The sequence below is a fragment of the Lontra canadensis genome, unplaced genomic scaffold (assembly GCF_010015895.1).
Source record: "Lontra canadensis isolate GAN:19392208 unplaced genomic scaffold, GSC_riverotter_1.0 scaffold63, whole genome shotgun sequence".
NCBI lineage: Eukaryota > Metazoa > Chordata > Mammalia > Carnivora > Mustelidae > Lontra > Lontra canadensis.
Window position 1 is genome coordinate 3358147 of NW_022631057.1, and position 22768 is coordinate 3380914.

Consider the following 22768-nt stretch of genomic DNA (forward strand, 5'->3'; position numbering starts at 1 on the left):
TCTGATATGAATTTAGGAATAGATACCCAAGCCTGTCAGAATTGTGTGAATAAACAAAGTGAAGGCGTCATACAACGAACAGTGATTGACTTCTCATATCTCGATTTTATCTGTTTGTATTTATCGAAAGCTTACTTATGTATTTACCTTCAGATTTATATGTCTCAGGAAGGTAGAGTTTTTTGATATCTGAGTTTTATTCAGGTTGGATGTTCTTATAAAGTTCCATCACAATCCCATAAGATGTCCTAATAGTTTTCTAGCAAGATATTTTAACAGAAACCAGATTAAAAGGGTGATTCACAACTGAATGAAGGTGGTTCTGTACATTACATTTCCATGCACCTGTGCTTCAAAAAGTAAGTAGATAGAATCTTGGAGGCTGCTGAGGATCCAAGGGAGTTGGAATCCAAGGCTGGGGCGGGGGAATTGCCCTACCCACATTTGCTGCAACTGAGGAAGAAGCAAAACTGGAGAGAGCCAAACATGGTGGACACGCACCAGAGAGAGAGAGAATTTGCAGAGGGCCAGCCAGCCTGATGGGAGAAGCAAGCGCCCATCCAGGCAGGGCAGAGAGGAGTTTGGAGGCAGAGGAGAAGGAGGATCTTGAGGAACCAGCTCCCTCTTCAGGGCCAGAGACTGCCCTCACAGAGGAGGTAGAAAGCAAAAGTGCTGAGTGATTGACCGAACCCATTTTTCTCCAGGCGCACAGATTTCTGAGAAGGGACCTCTGCAACTCTGGAGGCAGGGGTGAGGTGGGGTGGGGTGGGGCGGGGTGGGGGGTAGACAAGAATAACAAAGGTCATTGAAGGAACCTCTTCCCTGGCCATCAGCTTTGGGATTTCAGCAGGGGGTTTGCCCTCAGACCTCTGGCAGTATCCCAGCTTGAGGATTCTGCCACTGTTGGGTTGGGTTGTGGGCACCCACAAAGCAACAGGTGCTAAAACCACACCTTACCCAACTCTGCCATCAGCTTTTTCTACACCAGCTTTTTTTTTCTTTTTAAGGTTTTATTTATTCATTTAACAGAGAGGGAGAGTACAAAGCAGGGAGAGCAGCAGGCAGAGTGGGAGGGAGAAGCAAGCTCTCTGCTGAGCCAGGAGCCAGATGTGGGACTCGATCCTAGGACCGTAGGATCACGATCTGAGCCGAAAGTAGCCGCTTAACAAACTGAGCCACCCAGGAGTCCCTACACCAGCTTTTTAAAACCAATGCTCCCCAGTGCAGCCTGGAGCCAACGCAGGTAAAGAGAAACCAAAAACTTGAGGTTTAGCGCCCCCTTCTGGAAATCAAAGGAGTGGCTTCTAATTGCAAGTACGTTGAACTGCCTTAAACAATTAAAGGTATGTGTTACTTTAAATGGGATGGCAGAGAGACATTTTGTCAAACGCTATGAAAAATCACAGGAACATGGTATGGCAAAGAGGAAAGGGTCGTTCTCCAGTGATCGATCGCAAAGGCATGGAATGTTGCAATCTAAGTGATTAAGAATTCGAAACAGCTGTTAGGAAGAGATTCTGTCGTGAGCTACAAGAAAACTCTGAAAGTCAATTCAGTGAACTCAGGAATAAAATTAATGAACAGAAAGAGTTATTTACCAAGATGTGGTGTGTGTGTGTGTGTGTGTGTGTGTGTGTGTGAATATTATACAGCCATCAAAAAGAATGAAATGTTTTCATTTGGAACCATGTGGATGGAGCTAGAGTGTATCATACTAAATGGAATAAGTCAATCAGAGAAAGACAAATACCATATGATTTCATTCATATGTGGAATTTAAGAAACAAAACATGAACATATGGTGTGGGAAACAAACAACAAAGGAGGTGGAAGGAGACAAACCATAAGAAACACTTAAAAAAAAAAAGATTTTATTTATTTGAGAGAGAGAGTGAGAAAGAGCATGAGGTGGGGGGAGAGGGAGAGACAGACTCCCTGCTGAGCAGGGAACCTGATGCAGGCCTCAATCCCAGAACCCTGGGAACGTGACCTGAGCCAAAGGCAGATGCTTAACCAGCTGAACCCATAAGACAGACACTCTTTAAGGATAGAGAACAAACAGGATTGATGGAGGGAGGTGGGTGGGGATGGGATACATGGGTGATGGGTATGAAGGAGGGCACTTGTTATGATGAGCACTGGATTTGTATATAAATGATAAATCACTGGATTCTACTCCTGAAACCAATATTGCACTGTATGTTAACTAAATAGAATTTAAATAAAACTTTGAAAAAAAAGGAAGAGTTCTTTATCAAAGAGATTGAAGTTTTTAAAAAGAACCTGATAGAACTAAACCACCCTTTTATTTATGCACACTAAAATTTTCTATTTCTCTGAAACAAATAAACAAACCAACAAACCAGACAGAAATTCTGGAGATGACAAATTCAATGAATCAGATGAAGATTAGATTAGAAAGTATTGGAAATAGAACAGATCAGATTTAGAACAGATTAGTGACCTGGAGGATAGAAATTTAGAGATAACTCAGAATAGAGAGGACTAAGATTTTTAAAAAGTGATGAAACCCTATGAGAGGTATTAGATATGAGAAAAACAAATATAAAAACAATTGGTCTACCAGAAGAGAGGAGAGCAAGAATTATCTTTAGAAAAATAGTAGCTGAGAACTTCCATATCATGGGGAAGGAATTAAACATACAAATCCAAGAAACTAATAGAGTACCCTATTATCTCATTGCAAAAAGGCCCTCCCCAGAATATCTTGTAATGAAGCTGCCAAAAATCAATGATCAAGAAAGAATCTTTAAAGCAACCAAGGGTAAAAGAAAAAAAGTAGCCTACAAAGGAAGCCCCGTTAGGTTACCAGTATATTTCTCAGAAGAAACTCTATAGAACAGGAGTGAGGAATGATATATTCAAAGTGGCGAAAGAAAAACGGTCAGCCAACGTATGTTTTCTAGCAAAATTAGCCTTCAGATATGAAGGAGAAATAAAGGCTTTCCCAGAAAAAAACTGAGGGGGGGGGTCACCACCACCAGACCTGCCTTACAAGAAATGTTGAAAGAATGTCTTCAGCTGAAATGAAAAGACATCAGTGAGTGACATAACAGCAAGTGAAAGTACATAGTACTCTAGCAAAGGTGAAAAATAAAACAGAAAACCATAACTCTATTGGAATGGCATGTTAACCACCTAATTATAATATAAAAACTTACAGAAAAGAACATTCATTAGAACTGTATCTACTATAATTTCTCAATGAATATACAACATGAAAAGAGGTAAACTAATAACAAAAATATAAAAAGCTTAATAGGTGAAGGAAGATAAGGTGTTATCAGCTCTGAAGCCTGCGAGGTCTGGAAGCCTGGGTAATCCAGGTTCATCTAGGAGAAGCCACGCTTCTCAGAGAACGTTTCAGAAAAGGTGACATGGAATGGGTGTTTTGCAGACTTCTAAGAGACCTTCAGAGAATACATGACTTGCAGAGAAAACATGGAGAGGACAAACAGAGTGCTAAGAATAAGTCAGCAGGATGCACTTAAACTTAACAAGGCTCCGGAGCAGCTGGTTTGGCCCCATGCTTTCATGGATGTAAGCCAGGTCCCTTTGCCCACTTTGAGCCAAAGTTGAAAAGGTTCTTGTGGCTCTTCTTGTGATGATTCACCATTTACTCTAAAAATGCCACTGTAGGACAGTCCATTTTGCATATTCAGTACACAAGCGATGTTTCCTGGAAGCCCAGGCCATGGCTAGAGGAGCACTGGTACCACCTGTTTTGAAACCACCCTTTGGTGTCATTTGGGAAAGCGAGGCAGTGTGTGAATATTGTGGTTGGACTTTTGAAATTACGTTGGCTGATTAATATCCTGATTTTCCTTCAGAGGGGCAAGTTTGCAACTTTGACAGAATGTTCGGCATTCATTCTGTATGTCCCAAGCCCTGAAACAAAATGCGAAGTTAGGCTGTGGGTATATGACCAGGGAAATTCTCTGGTGTGGTTTTGCTGAGTTTTGGGTTTTTCTCTCTTACCATTTATTAATATCCAGAAGTTGAAAGCTAAGTGATCTTCATAGTGTATTCCTCTTACTGGTGCTCCTAACAGTGACTATACATTAGCCACCAGTGGCAGTGGGCAACGTTCTATGTGTGGAGAGTGCCTCCTGCCCATGCCTCACAACATAAGTGAGCATATCTTCTGTTTTGCTGTGTGAAGAGCAGTTTCTTCTTTCACAGGTATTTTTCTTGTCCTAAGTGTGGCGCAGATGTATGTAGTCTGCAGCCACTGAAATCAGGAATGGAGATGTCAGAAGTGAATGCTCTTTAGAAACTAAGATTATTTCCTCTGAGAAAAAGTTTTATGTTCAAATCCTTAATATTCGTCATCCTAAGCAAACTGTTTAGGTGTCTTTTATGAGAGGATGTGATTCTCAGCTACCGTCTTCTGTTCCTCTCCAAGCATGACAAGATTCCAATCACTAGGAACCACATGCTTCTGAATATATTATGTAAACAATAATGTTTATTTTTCTTTAAATCATTCCATTCAATTCTTTTTTTTTTAAACATTTTATTTATTTGACAGAGAGATCACAAGTAGGCAGAGAGGCAGGCAGACAGAGAGGGGGAAGCAGGCTCCCCACTGAGCAGAGAGCCTAATGCGGGGCTCGATCCCAGGACCCTGAGACCATGACCTGAGCCGAAGGCAGAGGCTTTAACCCACTGAGCCACCCAGGCGCCCCTCCATTCAATTCTTAATATCAAGAATAATGGACATTTTTTTTGGTCAGACTACTAAAGATCTTTCATTTTGTTCCTTCCTAGAAAGATTTTGGAGACTCTAGGATGAATGTGTTTTTATTTTCAGAAATGGAATTATAACATCATAATCTGACAATGATAAGACCCTGGTGTTTTGAGCTTTTAAATTCTAGTGCCCCAGTTGTAATTTTTAGCTTTTCTCCAAACCCAGTTTTTGAGGGGTTCGTTTGGCTTCATTCTCAGGCAAAATGATGGCCATCAGAAGCTCCAGACTGATGTTCTACCAGCTTTCTGATCCCCCTGGAGTGAGAGCTTCTTGCATACTAGTTCCAGCTAAGTTCAGGACCTCACTGTCATTGGTCTGCCTGGGATTACACATTTGTGAAGCAGGACAAAAAAGGACTACTCTTGATTACTAGATGTGTACCTCATGGACCCATAATAGGAGAGCAGGCAGTTCACCACAGGAAACTCAGGTGCCATTAAAAGAATAGTGGATGTTGGGCAGGTAAAAACAACAGATCCCTAATGGAGTCTACATTTGCCTTTTTTCATATCAAAATTCTGTATGCATTCTTTAATTTTACCAATGATCTGGGTTGATCAGGACATAAGTAACTGAATGGTTGACTTTCACTGCAAATTTAAAAGGATTAAATAAGTCAACATTTTGTTATACCAACAACAACAAAAAAGATAAGGTGTTATCAACATAAAATGGACTATTTTCTCTATGAGACATTTTGTATAAGCCACATAGTAAACCCAAAGCAAAAATCTAGGGTCATGAAACATAAAAAATGAGGATGATCAAATCACCATAGAAAACCACCATTTTGCAAAGATAGGCAGAAATAGAGGGGAAAAGAAACAAAGGAGGAACAAGAGGAACAAGACAAGTGAAGGCAGATGATACGAAGGCAGTAGTAAGTCCTTATGTAGCAATAGTCACTCAAAATACAAATGGATGACTTCACTAGGCACAAGGCACAGAGTAGCTAAATGGATAAGAAAGAAGACCCAACTATATGCTGCCCACAGGAAACTCATTTCAGCTCTGAAGACACACATAGGCTCAAAATGAAGGGATGGAGAAGGATATTCTATGCAAATGGAAATCAAAAGAACGTGGGCATACCCATACTTTACATAACACAAAATAGACTTCATGCCAAAAATGATAACAAGAGATAAAGAAGGTCATTATAAAATGATAAAATGGTCAATCTATGTAGAAGATATAATACATAATTATATACATACCTAACATCGGATTACTAAATCTATTAGGGAAATATGCAGAGATCTAAAGGGAGAAATAGACAACTGTACAATACTAGTGGGGCACTTCAGTTCCTCTATATGAGCAATGGTTAGATCAGAGAGAAAATTAACAAGGGAACATTGGACTTGAACCATACTCTCGAATAAATGGACTTGACAGATAGATATAGAACATTCCATCCAACAGCGGCAGAATACACATTCTTCCTGAGTGCACACAAAACATTTTCCAAGATCACATGATAGGGCATGGAACAAATCTCAGCAAATTTAAGATGACCGAATTTAAGATAACTATTTTTTTTCTGACCTCAATAGACATATTTTTTTTTTCTATAAATCTACAACAAGAGGAAAACTGGAAAATCTATGTGGAAACTAGAAACTACATGGAAACCAAACAACCCACTTCTGAACAACCAATCGATCAAAGAAGAAATTAAAGAGGAAATAGAAAAATGATCACAAGATAAATAAAAATGGAAATAACAACATATCAAATCTTATGGGATGCCACAAAGGCAGTTCCCCGAGGAAAGTTTATAGTGATAAATGCATATATTAAGAAATTGGAAAGATCTTAAATAAACAGCCTAACTTTACACTTCAAGGAACCAGAGAAAGAAGAATGGATTAAGGCCAAAGTTATCAGAAGAAAGGAAACAATAAAGATCAGAGTGGAAATAAATGAAATAGAGAACAGAAAAATAATAGACAATATCAACAAAACTAAAAGCTGGTTTTATGTAAAGATAAAACTGACAGACTTTTAGGCAGACTAAAAGAGAGAGAGAAGACTCAAATAAATAAAATTAGAAATGAAAAAGGAGACATTACAACAGAAATATATAGGACCATACAACACTATTATTAGCAATTATAGGCCAACAAATTAGATAACCCAGAAGAAATGGATAAGTTTCTAGGAACATAAAACCTACCAAGACCATTTCAGAAAGAAATAGAAAATCTAGGGACGCCTGGGGGGCTCAGTTGTTTAAGCATCTGTCTTTAGCTCAGGTCATGATCCCAGGGTCCTGGGATTGAGCCCCCTTGGTGGGCTTCTTGCTCAGTGGGGAGCCTGCTTCTCCCTCTCCCTCTGCCTGCTGCTCTCCCTGCTTGTGCTCTCTCTCTCTCAAATGCATAATTAAAATCTTTAAAAAAAAAATCTGAAGGGACCAGGAACTAGCAAAGAGATAGATACAGTAATCAAAAACCTCCCAACATTGAAAATTCTAGGGCTGATAGCTTTACTGATGAATTCTACCAACATTCAAAGAAAAATTAATACCAACCTCTCTCAAACCTTTGCAAACAACTGTAGAGATGAGAATGTGTCTAAATGCATTCTATGAGACAAGTATTAGATTTCCCAGACACCAATGCCTGATTGGGACACCAGAAGAAAAGTCAACTATAGAACAATATCCCTGACGATAGAGAGGCAAAGTTCTCAACAAAATATTAGGAAGCCCAATTCAAGAACACATTAAGAGGTTTATACACTATGACCAAGGGGGATTTATCCTTGGGATGCAAGGATGCTTCAACATACACAAATCAATAAATACAACACATTCCATTGATAAAATGAAAAATTTTAAATCATACGATCATCTCAATAGATGCAGAAAAGAGCATTTGACAAAATACAACATCCTTCATGATAAAAACCCTTGGCAGATTGGGTATAGAAGGAACATACCATAATGTAGTAAAGGTCATATGTGACAAATCCATGCCTAACATTATATTCAATAGAGAAAAATGGAAAGTTTTTTCCCCTAAGATTAGGACAAGGACGAGGGTGCCCTCTTACCACTCTTATTCAATGTGGTACTGGACATCCTGGCTAGAGGAATTAGGCAAGACAGCAAAATAAAAGGCATACAAATTGAGAAGGAACGAGTAAAATGGTCACTATTTGCAAAGGTTATGATTCTGTAGAGTGAAAAGTCCAAAAGACTCAAACAAAAACACTTGGAACTAATCAGTGACTTCAGTAAAGATATAGGATATGAAATCAAGACACAGTAATCAGTTGCATTTCTATACACTAAGAACGAAACATCTGGAAAAAAATCAAGAAAACTTTCCCATTAACAATAACAACATCAAAAAGAATAAAATACTTAGGAATAAACTTAACCAAGGAAGTGAAAAATATGTACAATGAGAACTACAAGACCTGGCTGAAAGAAATCAAGACACAAATGGAAAGACAACCTGTTTTCATGGATTAGAAAAATAAATATTGTAAAAATGTCTATACTACCCAAACCCAAGTATAGATTCAATGCAATCCACATCAAAATACCAATAGCATTCTTCCTGGAAATAGAAAAAAACAATCCTAAAATTTGTCTGGAACCACCATGTAAAAACAAATCAATACCCAAAGACCTAGATTAGCCAAAGCAATTTCGATGAAAAAGAACAAAGCTGGAGTTATCATTCATTCTGATTTCAAACTACACTACAAGGCTACAGTAATAAAAACAGTATGGTACTGGCACAAAATCAGATACCTAGGCCAACAGAACAGAATAGAGGACCCAGAATGAACTTCCTGATCATACAGCCAATTAATAATTGACAAGAGAGCCAAGAGCACCACTCACAAAAATTCACTCAAAATGGATCAAAGGCTTAAATATAAGACCTGATACCATAAAACTCCCAGAAGAAAGTGAAGAGAGGAGCATCCTTGACATTGGTCTTGGCAATGACTTTTTGGATATGACACTAAAAGCACAAGCAACAAAAGCAAAATCAACAAATGGGACTGACTACAAGAAACCTGAAAACACAGCAAAAGAGACAACAAAATGAAGAGGCAACCTGTAGGATGGGAGAACATTTTGCAAGTGATATATCAGAGAAGGGGTTAATCTCCAAAATGTACAAAGGACTCATACAACTCAATAACAAAACCCAAACAATCTGATTTAAAAAGGATAAAAATACACATATCTTGCTGAGCACTAAGGTATAGAATTGTTGAGTCATTATATTGCACACCTTAAACTGATATAACACTGTATGTTAATTATACTTCAATAAAAAAATGGGCAAACCTAAATACACTTTTTTCCTAAGAAGACATAAAAATGGCCAACAGGTACATGAAGAGATGCCCAGCATCACCAGTCATCAGGGAAACGTAAATCTACGCCACAATGAGGTATTACTTCACGTCCAGTGGAATGGCCATCAGCAAGAAGACAAGTGTTATCAAGTGCTGCTGAGGATGTGGAAGAAGAGAAGTCCTGCACACAGGTGCTGCAGCTACAATGGAAAACAGTATTGAGGGCCCTAAAAAAAAATTAAAAATAGTACTCGATATGATCCAGTTACCCATATGATTCCACTTCTGGGTATTTATCCCAAAGAAAATTGAAACACTAACTCAAAAATATATGGGGTGCCTGGGTGGCTCAGTGGGTTAAGCCTCTGCCTTTGGCTCAGGTCATGATCCTGGCATCCTGGTATCAAGCCCAGCATCAGGCCCCCTGCTCAGTGCGGAGTCCACTTCTCCCCCTCCCTCTGTGCCTTCCCCTGCTCATGCTCTTGCTCACACTCCCCCCGTCTCTCAAATGAATAAACAAAGCCCCCAAAACATGTATGTACCCCATCTCATTGCAGCATTATTTACAAGAGCCAAGATTTGGAAACAACTGTGTCTAATGGTAGATAAATGGATAAAGGAGATGTGGTGCCTACATACAATGGAGTATTACTCAGCCATGAGAAAGGAGGACATCCTGCCATTTGCTACAACATGGAGAGACCTTGCGCACATTATGCTAAATGACATAAGTCAGAGAGAGAAAGACAAGTACTATTCAGTATCACTAACATGTGGAACATAAAAAAAGAGAAACTTGTAAAAACAGAATAAAATGGTGATTGCCAGGGGTTAGGGTGTGGGGGGACAGGGCAGATGTTATTTAATAGTACAAACTTCCAATGAGTAGTAAAGAAATCCTTAGAAGGATAATACACAGCACAGTGCACATAGACAATGTTGTATGAGGAACATCAAATGTGCTAAGAGACGAGAACTTAATTATTCTAACTACTAAAGATAAAGGATGATTATGTTAAAGTGGTAGAACTGTTAATTATCACAACAATGGCATCATATTACAAGGCATGATAGTAACAATGCTATATGTCAAATATATTTCAAAAAAAGAAAAGGGAGAAAAGAAATGTAAAAGATAAGGCATGAGAAATGAAATATTCACAGATTCAGAGGTAAATGGTAAATGATTACTATGTTCTATCATTACATAATAGTTTTTTTTGTAGCGCAAATTTTTTAATAATAAGCATTATGACAAAAATAGGTCCTCATAATTATTAGAAACATGTAGAAAAATTATGAATTAGTCTAAAAAAAAAAGGCAATCAATCAATTTTACTCAATTTCTGTATGTTAAGACTAGATCTGCCAGTCACCCCAGCATGCTAGAAAATTGGCCACCGTATTATGACTTTACCAGATACACGGGAGGATGGACAGCCTCCTTAAAAACCTTTACTGAAACTTGATTCCTTGAGCCAGAGGAAGGTCCTTACTGTAGTTGATGGTACAAGTGGATCTTCTCATGTACTGTTTCCAGGCATCGCTACCGGACTCCAGACCACCTCCAGTGTGCTTTTCTCCTCCGAATGCACCTCCAATCTCAGCCCCGCTTGTGGGGATGTTGACGTTCACAATCCCACAGTCTGATCCTTTTGGTCCAAGCCAGCGGAAGATTCTGCCCAAATCCTTGGTAAAGATGCTACTGAAAAGTCCCTGTTTTACTTCGTTATTCCAGGCGAAGACTTCCTCTTCATTCTTGAATTTAAAGACATAAAGAATCGGAGCAAACATCTCTGTGTGTGCAATGGACGCATTGTGGGCCAGACCTGTCACAATTGTTGGTTCTACGTAATTGCCAGGGTGATCCATGACCTTGCCACCATAGACCATGGTGCCACCTTCTTTCTTTGCTTCCTCCACTGCTCCCAGAAACATGCTCACGGCCTGTTTGGTGTGGAGTGGCCCACAGAGAACATTAGAGTTCCATGGGTTTCCTATACGGATCTGTGCATAGGCCTTTTTAAGTCTATTTACAACTTCATCATGGATGCTTTCATGTAAAAACAGGTGCCTCGCAGTGGTACACCTCTGGCCAGCTGTCCCCACAGCAGCAAAGAAGGCTGATGGAACAACTAAGCTGAAGTCTGCATCTTCAAAGGCAATAATGGCATTGTTTCCTCCAAGTTCTAACAAACTTCTCCCAAACCTCTCCTGCACCATAAGGGCCACCTGCTTTCCCACCTGTGTGCTCCCGGTGAAGGACAGCAGGTTCACCCGCTCATCTTTGGCCATTGCTATGCCGATGTCCGCTCCACCGCAGGTCAAGGAACAGATCGCACCAGGCAGCTGGTTATCCGCCAGAACCTTGGCTATTATTTTTGTGACAGCTACACTAATGAGTGAAGTTGTTGGAGCTCCTTTCCAAAGGCAGACATTCCCACAGATCATTGCGATGGCATTGTTCCAGCCATATACTGCCATAGGGAAGTTGAACGCAGTGATGATCCCAACCAGGCCTACAGGATTCCACTGTTCAATGAGAGCGTGGCCAGGTCTTTCAGAAGGCAAGATGGGTCCACCAATCATCCGCGATAAGCCAACAGCATAATCACAAATATCCACGTACTCTTGAACTTCTCCCACAACTTCCACTAAGATTTTCCCCATCTCCAGCGACACTAAACTTCCTAGTATTTGGATCTTCTCCCGCAAAGCATCCCCAATCTGTCTTACTATTTCTCCTTGCTTCGGAGCAGGAACCTCTACCCAGACTCTCCATGCTTCTCTCGCTTTCTTCACCGTTTCTTCATAGTCGGCCACGCTAGCCTGTCGGACTCTTGCTATCGGTTCATTGTTAGCAGGACAATAGGTGGTGATAACCTCTCTCCGGCCTCCCCAGCTTCCATTGTATACGCCCTCATTTTCCTCGCGGAGTCCAGGCTCCTTCAGCCAAGCGTACTGGGCCTGATTGATGAGCAAAGTAGACCTGAAGGCGGCAGGCCTATTCCAAGGACCAGAGAGCCTGCTTCCCCTCGCAAAGTGCACGCACAGTTGGCGAGGAATGCGCCACATACTGAGCCCGGGACGCGCGGCACCCATAATAGTTTTTAAATACTCATATAATTACCTACATACATGTTCACATGCACATATATGGATAACCAATACTGACTCGGTTCAATGTGTATTGACCTATAAATATAGATGTGGAAACATTTTTCATGAAAGATGTCCCCCTAGAAGATTAATATAGTAAATTGATAGTATTTTCCTAACTTGGATTTTTTCAGAGAATTTTAAATTTTTGGTGGGTAAAGAAGGCATTTTGTATATAACCCCTTGTCCATTTCTTTGAATCTTTAAAAGCCAATGTTATCTTCTTTTTATCAATACTTGTGAATATAATGAACACATTTCTTAGAGGAAATTTATAAAATATGGACAAGCAAAGAGAAGAAAATGATGATGGTCCAAAAAGAACTATTTTTAGCAACTTTATGTATATTGTTTCAGATGTGTTTGTGTGCATATGGTCCTGCGGCTATGGATATATTTTCTACAGTATCATCTTGAGTGCCTGTTAATATTTGAGCACGTAGATACATAAATATACTGACTGTTTCCACTTGGGTGAGGCAGCTCAATCTCTAATGGTCATGGTATACTTTTCCACCTTTCTTCAAAACTTATCATATTTATTTCTTCTATTAACTGTTTGCCAATCATGCTGAACATTTAGATTCTTAACATTTTCCGTTATCCTAAATATTGTTGCATTGAGTGCCTGTGGACCAAAATCATGGGGAAATTCCATGATTATTTTCTTGGGATAAATTCTCAGATATAGAATTACTAGGTGAAAGGGCATTTACATTAAGGCTTTTGTACCTATTGCTCATAAGCCCTTCCAGAAGTTTGTGCCCACTTTCACTGTCCTCAGTTCTGTGTGTGATCCTGATTTCTTCCAGCTCGAATATTTTACCAATTTGCAATCCGTCATTCATCCATGCTGCTCAGAGTTTTGGTAGTTCACCTTATTACATCTCACTGAAAAGGTGCAGGGCCAACTAATCAAGAACAAATACAACCAGGACGTGAACCTGAAGAATTTAAAGAAAGGATGAAGTGTAAAATGACCAGAGACTTGGGGCAATCACTAAGATTTATGAGATCTTGTTTCATTTTTCAGAGTAAAAATAATATGGAAGGGAATAAACCACTTCTTGGGCTTATAATGTGCTATGAAGAGGTGGCAGAGACAAATTTTATTTTCTTCACTGTCTTTTAAATTTAGTCATGAGGAAAATCTTTACCCTGGAGAACATTTACTATCAAAGTAGGAAAGGAGGGGAATTTTACCTAAGTTCAGATCCACAGTTCCAGATAAATAACCTCCTAAAATAAACAAACAGCTGGAGATCTATGCAGCCCAGGACTCCAGTTTTTGAATATCTGAGAGACTACTCTCTGCAAGATGGACCAGATTTCCTCTTTGTAACATGGGACAGATTTGGATGGAAGAGAGGGAATTATGGGGAAAAGGCCACGTCAACTCACCCTCACACACAGGTGCATCCTTATCCCAAGTGACAGTACTGCCCAACAGGAGACAAGCCGAGGAAGGGGAGCCAATGAGTCGATACCTAGAAGCAAAGAATGGAAAAATTATACTCTACACTTATTTTCTACTTAAGTCCCTATGAGAAAAGAATTGTGGATAGATGCTACAAATTACAGGCAGATTAAAACAGGAGATGTCAAGGAAGAAACCTCATTTCCATCTGAATATTGGTCATTTCTAAGGACAGGTTTAATTCTCACCGCTTTCATCCATGTTTCTTGCTAGTCCCTTATTACAGAATGCAGTAATGCCCTTCTTCATCAAGGGACATTTTGTAGTTGTCTTTAGGGAACCTCAAGAGCTATTCTATCCATGTGCACGTCCATCCAGGAAATGACAAGCTACTTGATTAAGGGAAGATATCTTATTGAAATATTTATATTCTCTAGAATCTCACCTAGAGACTTTTAACCACGTGGTACTTGAAAAATATCTGTTGAATGAAGGATAGAATGATGGTTTTGCTAAGATGACTCAAATGTAATAGGTGGGAGTACTTACCTATTGTGCCATAAAATCATTCAATGTAGGTCACCAAGATTGGAACATTTCATCACTTATTTTTTATTTAGTAGGTATCTATACTGTTACTGTAAGAAATGTCACAAAGGATATTCAGCTAAGCTATTCACACATTTCATGTAGAGTAGGGTTAAACTTGATTAAGTAAAAGATAAGGGGTATAATGCAATGTCATATAATAGTGAGTAGTTACTGGAACAGCTAAGAACTTTGCTTCTTGATTATCGAAGACCTGATCAGGGCAGTAACCATTTGTAGCAGAGTCTCCTGGTATCTCTATTATCTACTTTCCTCTTTCTCATTAGGGATGGAGCCCTGTATTTTTAACCGGGCTTTTGGGCATCTTCATTAAAGGTTCCCTGTGGTTGTGTATAGCCATGTGACTAAGTTTTAGCTACAGGGATGCACCTAGAGGGTCGTGTGAAACTTCTGGAAAGTGTCTTTAAAGGAATGGGTGTTCCTTTCCTCCATTGTTTCTCTTTGCTGGCGAGAGTTGGACCATGTGATGACACAGAGTCTCAAGTGGAAGGATCCCAGGTTTATGTGGATCACAGAGTCACCTATTAGCCCTGGGTTTGTACATTTTACTGTTTTCTTGAAGGACTTCCCCTGCTTCTTAACCTGAGAGGGAAGTAAACTATTATCTTGTTTAAGCCTGTTATTTTGTTTGTTCTGTCTTTTACAGCTTAATCCAATCCTAAACTATATACCAGGTCTTCCAAAAACAGTGATATAAAGGTGACGGGAACTATGTGGGTAGAGCAATGATAGTGAGTACTTTTGTAAATGGGTTGAGTCACTTTTATATTGAGTTTTACTTATTGTTACTATTCTTTTTATTGAGTATGTTGTAAAATCTTTTCCAGTGTGTCAACAAATATTTCAAATGTGCCAACAAAATCCTCAAAATTTCTTCAAAGAAACTATTTGAGAAGCCCTACTGTATTTCCTTCTGCCTTTCTCCTATTATACATTTAACAATTGTCTTAAGAGCACAGGATCATGGGTGTCATGACTTTTGACTATAGATGTTGCTTTTAATGTGTTCACTATGACTAAGTTAGAGAATTGGAGTAAAAAATGTGAGGCAGGTTCCAGTCTATGTATGCCTGTAAAAAACAGGGAATATTTTTGAATGTATTATGAGACACTAATATGCTCCAGTAGCAATTGTTGTAATTTTTTCTGACTTGATTTCCCATCTCTCTGAAATTCTTTTACTCCAGCCTACTCCTTAGCTTCCCAGGACATTAGGAATTCAGGTGGCCTTGAAGCTAACCTCTGATCAAGAAAAGCCCTGAGATTCTCTTCCCTGTGAGCAAAATACACACTGTGCAGAAGCATGCTGACACAGACATTGGAGAGACCATTACATAAGGTCAGAGATGGGATATGTAAAGGCTGGAATATGGTGCTACTTCTATCCTTCCTATTTGTTCATGGACTTAGAATTAGTCTGGAGTAGAGGGAATCTATGGAGATATTCCATAGGCTGCAAATGATTAAAAGTAGCTCACAGATACGATTCTGTCACACAATCAGTTGTGTGCTGAACTTTGTATTTTACAGAGAATGTAAGCTTTCTCTCGAGGAGTCATTTATAAAAGTTGTAACATATCACTCCTCAGAGTGTATCTCAATACATTTGCACATAGGAAAAATCAAAACAGCTCTATGCTCTCATTATAATACAATAACACTAGCAATCAATAACTACAGAATAAATAAAAAATTCAAAGGTTGGGTAGGATCTTGGTCAAAGACAAAAGTAAAACAGCCATTGCAGATTACCTGTAGGATAAGAATAACATGATCAGCGAGTCATGTGTTCCAGTCTTCAAAGTGTTTGATATAGATTCACTTACTTAATTTTTAAATGATGCTTTTAAGTGAATATTACGCCTAGCCCCCATTTTACAAAAGAGAAAACAGAGTTTAACAAATTTGTCCAAATTCACATGACAGTTACTAAGGTTAGAGTTTGAATGCCAACTGGCCTCAACAACCTGTAGTGATAAACCTGACATTCATTATTCAGTGCCTTCCTTATAAATGCTGATGCAAATATTACTCTTTGAAAATTTCTGGGATGCTGATACCAAAACTGCCTTAGAGAAATATTTAATACTTTTGTCATTTGACAAGAAAAAGTTCAGGGGTGCCTGGGTGGCTCAGTTGTTTAAATACCTGACTTTGGCTCAGGTCATGATTTCAGGCTCTTGGCATAGAGCCCCACGTCCGGCTCTGTGCTGGGTGGGGAGTCTGCTTGTCCCTCTGTCCCCAACCCCCAAACTCTTTCTCTATCTCTCTAATAAATAAATAAATAAGTAAAATCTTCAAAAAAAATTAAAAAAAATTTCATGTAAGTGAACCCAACATTTTACTTTAGATGTTTTAAAGACTATAAACATGAACATATAAAGGAAGCTGGTCTGAGGAACTAGTAAAATAAACCAATAAGTACGAAAAAGAGAATAGAAATGATAAGTAAATCAAAGAGCAGTTTCTTTAAAGTGGCTGATTAAAACAAACAAAACTTGGCCAATCATAACGTCACAAAATAACAAATCTACAGATACACATGAATGAGAAAATAGTTATCATTATAGATACTGAGGAAACTTTATAAAAAAGTACACATTAGGGGCACCTGGGTGGCTCAGTGGGTTAAAGCCTCTGCCTTCGGCTTAGGTCATGATCCTGGGGTCCTGGGATCGAGCCCCGCATTGGGCTCTCTGCTCAGCAGGGAGCCTCCTTCCTCCTCTCTCTCTGCCTGCCTCTCTGCCTACTTGTGATCTCTGTCTGTCAAATAAATAAATAAAATCTTTTAAAAAAATTATACATTATAAAGTACTTTATAAAAATATTATGTCCTCTATCCCAATGAAATTGAAAACATCTGTGAGATATGTCATTTTGTAGGAAAAATGTAATTTATCAGGATGTACTTAAAAATAGGTAGAACAGCTGATAAACCTTTATCTGTCTGAGTCTCTGTTTTCAATCTGTTTGGATACATACCTAGGATTGGAATTGCTGGGTCACATGGTAATTCCATGGTAACTTTGGAATCACCAAACTGTTTCCCACAGCGGCTGCACCAGTCCATATGCCCACTAACAATCCCAATACCAACCACAATGGTTTCATTTTCTCTACATCCTCCCCACAGTTTTATTTTTCATCAAAACAAAAACAAAAACAAAACACCTATTATTATTAGAGCCATCCTATAAAGTGTGAAGTGGGTTTGATGTGTGTTTCTCTAATGACTAATTATATTTAGTGTCTGTTCATGTGTTTCCTGGACATTTTCTTAACCTCTCTGGAGGAATGTCTATTCCAATCCTTTGCCCACTTTTTTTCAATTGCACTGTAAGCATTTCTGTTGTTGAGCTGCAGGACTTCTTTATATAATCTGCATATGAAACCTTAGGGAAATTATTTATAAATTTTCTCTGCCTTTCTGTAGGCTCTCTTTTCACTGTCTTGACAGTGTCATTGATGTTGACTGGGGCAACAGTCATTTGAAGGACTGATGAAATGAGAAATCAGAAGCCCTTATTGGGGGCGGGAGGGCAATGATAAGGGCAGAATCAATGCTTTCCAGATATGGCATTAATGCCTGTGTCCAATTTAACCAGCTCTCCCTTCTAAAGGCAATTGAGTTTAACAGACATCTGGATTATATGTGAATTATCAGATAAAAACCCTGGAAGAATTCATAGCAAAATATTAACTATGATGAGTGGTAGAATGCTGGATGTTGAATTTTTTGATCTTTGAGTTATTCATGGCTTCCAAATATGTCTAATGCATATATGTTTCCTTTTGTAATCCAATAAAATTCAATTTTTTTCTCTGAATTTTTGTGGCAAGAGGTTAGTACACATTCCTTAGTTGCTCCCTCTATGTTGAGGCAATGGTTTCTAGCAAGGTTTCCTGTGCCAGTGAAGAGTTGAAGGCAAGAACTCCATGAATGTTCACACTCAGTTTGCATATTAATACATTTCCCAGAGCTACTACATTGAGACTTCCTCTCCAACCCCAACTTCAAGGTCCTCCAACTCAGCTATATACTTGCTGATTTTAGTTAAGAATGTTGCATGCAAGGTTCAGCTAGCAGTTCTCTTTTTACTCATTTAGCAGGCCAGTCCTTTTTATCCAGTGAATATCTTACCAGGTTCCACATCACTACATTTAGCAGGACCCTGGTGCCCTCCCCTCATTAACATACAAATACAGGTTGCTACATCTTTTTTATTTCCTTTGGTCATATCCCAGTGCTCAAGCTACCATCTCTATCCAGAGTTCTTACTGCTAACTTTCTGAAGTGCAGGTGATAGTCTAGTTTGTCTTGTCAGACTAGGTCAGAGATAGTATTGTTGTTCTGGAACTTCTATCCTAAGGATAGTGCTCTCAACTCACCCTTCATTACAAGAATAATGAACTGTTGATCCAAACTGGGTATCTGTGTTTATATGCACCGCGCCATTAAAGGGTTCTGGTGGAGCTCCACATGATTTTCCTGAAGGAAAGAAGCAGAATTTGGGGCTAGGTGTAGAGTTCAATTCGGTTTTTAAGATTCAGCCCGGAGTGTAGCATACCGAACAGCATATACATATCTGATTGCTCCATAGAATTGACCATTTGAGGAAATTCACATACAAGCTCAGAATCAAGCAGCTACAGAGCACTGCTTTTTAAAAGACTACTCCTTAATCTCCCAATAAAAGTCACTGATGGATAAGGAATTGTTTTCTTATCCCATCAGCCTGGATCAAAGGCCTCGAAATTTGGGATTTCACCTCCATCTTGGTTAACCAAGCACCATTCACTGTGACCTACATAATTTTCTTTGGCGTCTCTATTTCATTCATTTCTGGGTTTTAGCCATCAAAGATCAACACCAGTGAATGGAAATTTCCCCTGGGCTTCCTTTTGTGAGAGACATTCCTGTGACATGAACATGGAGTCAAGGCACAGACTCCAGGCCATAAGAAAGGCTGACTGACAAAGTCTACCCTCCATTTAAATGCCTTGGGCAAACCTTGATATCTTGCCTACAAAATCTGAACAAATTAAATTAGATCCCACAGATGCTTTGACATACATGAATTGGCTTCCAGGATGGTATTACTCACGTCTACAGATACCTTCGGCACTCGACCAGACCAAGTGCTCTAAGCAGGTGATTGAAAACGTAGTCTCAAAATACCCAGGGGAACATTCATAATTCAAAGATGTCCCAATTGGAAACTCAGACTCATCAGTCAGGACTGTAGGCTTGGCAAATGGAAACGCTTCTGGGGCTTTACAGTAACCTGGAGAGCAAAACCACAGGAAAACCATAGTGAGCAGAGTGATTTCCAGCCTACCTTCTCATTCTTTTCAGTGAAGCTGGTAGATAGGCTCAGAGAAGAAGACTTACAATAATGGCAAAAGGTTTTCATCCCCTTCAAGTTACCTTAGCATGGGGCTTTCCAACAGCATCTACTCATCAGGAAAGTTTTTTACTACCAGGAAGACTATTCACCTTTCTGGCCTTTCTGCTCTTGTTTCACCAAAGCAAGAATTTTAGCCAATGGTTTCATGTGTCAGGCCTATCAGACTGCCTGTGCGTAGGGTTAATCATTCATATCCTCATTTCTTGGTGTTAATATACTCATGTATATCAACACATATTTTACCTTCTCTCTCCATTTATTCCTCCCTACCTCATTCTCAGGGTGCCCACCACAAGCAGCCTCTCTGGCTCTAAATAGCAGTCACTAGTTGTAGTGGGGTTGAAAAATGTTCCCCCAGAAGGTACATCTATCCAGGACCTCACCATGGAAACTTACATGGAATAAGGGTCTTTTCAGCTATATTTAAAGTAACACTCTCAAAATGAAATTATGTTTTTGAAAGGTATTTAAAAATTGTTTACTTCCTTGATATATTCTATTTAAAATTGATTGATATTTACAGTGCTACTGCTTTTGGAATAAATATTTGTATATATTTCCTTTTCTTTCCATGGATTGCTTTTGCTTAATGTTTTATAAGGAGCTTTCTTTCTTTTTTTTTTTTAAAGATTTTATTTATTTATTTGACAGAGAGAGAGAGAGAGAGAGCACAAGCAGACAGAGCAGCAGGCAGAGAGGGAGGGGGAAGCAGGCTCCCCGCTGAGCAGAGAGCCTGATGCGGGGCTGGATCCCAGGACCCTGAGACCATGACCTGAGCCGAAGGCAGAGGCTTAACCCACTGAGCCACCCAGGCGCCCCTATAAGGAGCTTTCAATAGTGTGATGGGGAAAATAAAATTTCTAAGGAAAAAAAGAAAAAAAAAAAGGTTAAGATCATCCTGGATTACCAGGGTGAGCCCTAAGCCCAGTAATGGCTGGTGCCTATAAGAGAAGGAGAGGGACATCTGAGACACAGAGACACAGGGGAGAAGGCCACATGAAGACAGAGACAGGGATTGGAATGATGGGTCTATAAGCCAGGGAATGCCAGGAGCCACCAGGAGCTGAGAAAAGCAAAGAAGGATTCTCCTCTAGAGTTCTGGGAGGGAGTGAAGACCTGCTAACACCTTGATTTCAGACTTCTAGCCCCAGATCTGTGAAAGAGGACATTTCTGTTGTCTTAAGCCATTTAGTTTGTGGTAATTTGTATGAAAGCCCTAGGGAACTACTTACCACTCTTCTCATTCTGATGCTAAGCCAGATATTTAAGAACAAGGACAAAACAGACTAAGCCATTGAGCAGCTTTGTCTAAGCTGCTATGTCTTCTTAATGAGAGGGTAGATCTCCTGCTGCATATTTTGAATAGAGTCTGTTATATTCAACTATCTCCTTTTTGGAGGTGACTGCTTCTCTTTGTCCATTCAATAGGCATGGCTGGTGGCCTAGGCAATTTCATTTAAGGAAATCTCCCTGGATTCTGATATAACCATCCAGCTGGAAGGGGAGGGATACCAAAGAAGGGTTAAATGCCTTTTATCATGCGTTGCCTTTTCTCATTGGCATGCTTTTCTCTCTCATGAGGTATTCCACATCTGGTGCCATATGCCCAGTATACTCCCACTTCCATCTTGGGAAGGCCTACAGTCAGGACTCAAGAACCAGGTAATATCCAGTCTTTAGGAAGAAAAAGCCTCTTTCTCTTTCATACTCTTCCTTGAGCTTATTTTCCTTGCTTCTAACTATCCCAATGGAAAAGTTCAAGGACAAAGTTTAAGTCGGGGCTCAGAAGCCAGCTGACAAATGGTCATACTTTGAGTCAGGGTCTTAAGCTACCAAGGACGCGTCTTTTTGGTTACTTAGCCTGTTCAGCATAGGACTAGCTAAAGCCTTAGCTAAATACTCTCCATATTGCCAGTTTGATTCTTTGCATGCCCCTGAACCTGCGGGGAGTGTGTATCAGTTATCCTGGCATTGGTTAGTGTTCACAGCCAGTTATTCTCATGTCCTCTCCAAAGAATATATATTTCTTCTTGATTTATACACGGTGCTTACTGCCTTCCCCTCACCCTTATTTCTCTCCTCTTACCCCACTGGGTCACCACTACACCAGCAAGAAGAGTTATTCACATCTTACTCTTCAAACACAGCTTGGAGTCATCTGTTTTAGCTATGCATGCAACTCTGACCCTTTCACTTATGACAATGTTGAACCCACAAGCAAACACCATATCTTATGGAACTGTCAAGGGTCTTGGTCAGATGTTCTGAATCCATTCGAGGTACCTGGGTACTAACCTGCAGGACCAGCAAGTTTGCAGCGAGGGGCAGGGCCGCTCCAAATCCCGTTCCCTTCATCGTCACTTGTGCAGCGGAGGGTGCTCTTCCCAACAATGTTGAAGGTCATCCCTCCGGCTGGGTGGTGGTCACACATGTAACTTACTTCCGTTCCATAGGGAACATCTCCCTGAGAAGGCCCATTGTGCTGCCCATTAAGGATAGAGGGAGGATTTGGACAAAAGATTTCTGGAAAAAACCCAAGTGCTCTAAGTTACATCAAAATGTGTATATTTTAATCTGAGTTAATTCCACAATTATGGGATGCTGTGACTGTGTTGCCTTTAAATAATTAACTCTCAATGAGAGTAAGAACCAGAAGGTAAGTATATAACATCTCTGTTGAGATGCTTCTAAATGAAATGACACTGAAATCAAAGCCCAGAAGGGACCTAATCATCCTGACCCCTGGGAGAGTGAAGACTTTTGAATGAGTGAGAGCTCATTCTTTTATTTATTTATTTACTTATTTATTATTATTTTTTGACAGACAGAAATCACAAACAGGCAGAGGTAGGCAGAGAGAGGAGGAAGCAGGCTCCCCGATGAGCAGAGAGCCCAATGCGGGGCTTGATCCCAGCATCATGACCTGAGCCGAAGGCAGAGGCCTTAACCCACTGAACCACCCAGGTGCCCCGAGAGCTTGTTCTTTTAAAATAGACGAAAATCTTTTTAGCCCCACCAAGAATAAAATCATTTAATAAGAAAATTATCTATTAATTCAACTGGACTTTTTGAGGA

The 22768-nt window shown here is 39.7% G+C and overlaps 2 protein-coding genes and 1 pseudogene across 2 annotated transcripts in view; 1 reads left to right on the top strand and 2 right to left on the bottom strand.

Moving 5' to 3' along the window:
* LOC116879733 (complement receptor type 1-like) overlaps positions 1–22218 on the bottom strand; it is a 38010-nt gene extending 15792 nt beyond the window's left edge. The window contains exons 1-4 of the mRNA XM_032878137.1: positions 21989–22218; positions 19391–19570; positions 18675–18774; positions 13661–13746 (exon numbers count right to left, since the gene is read on the bottom strand). Coding sequence (XP_032734028.1) covers positions 13661–13746; positions 18675–18774; positions 19391–19570; positions 21989–22124 — 502 coding nt within the window. The 5' untranslated portion in view covers positions 22125–22218. The remainder of the gene's footprint in view (positions 1–13660; positions 13747–18674; positions 18775–19390; positions 19571–21988) is intronic.
* Positions 3445–4294, top strand: LOC116879734 (annotated as a pseudogene).
* Positions 10315–12188, bottom strand: LOC116879732 (alpha-aminoadipic semialdehyde dehydrogenase-like). The gene has a single exon (XM_032878136.1). The coding sequence runs from the start codon at positions 12173–12175 to the stop codon at positions 10556–10558; it is 1620 nt and encodes a 539-aa protein (XP_032734027.1). The 5' UTR covers positions 12176–12188; the 3' UTR covers positions 10315–10555.
* Positions 22219–22768: the final 550 nt, after the last annotated feature.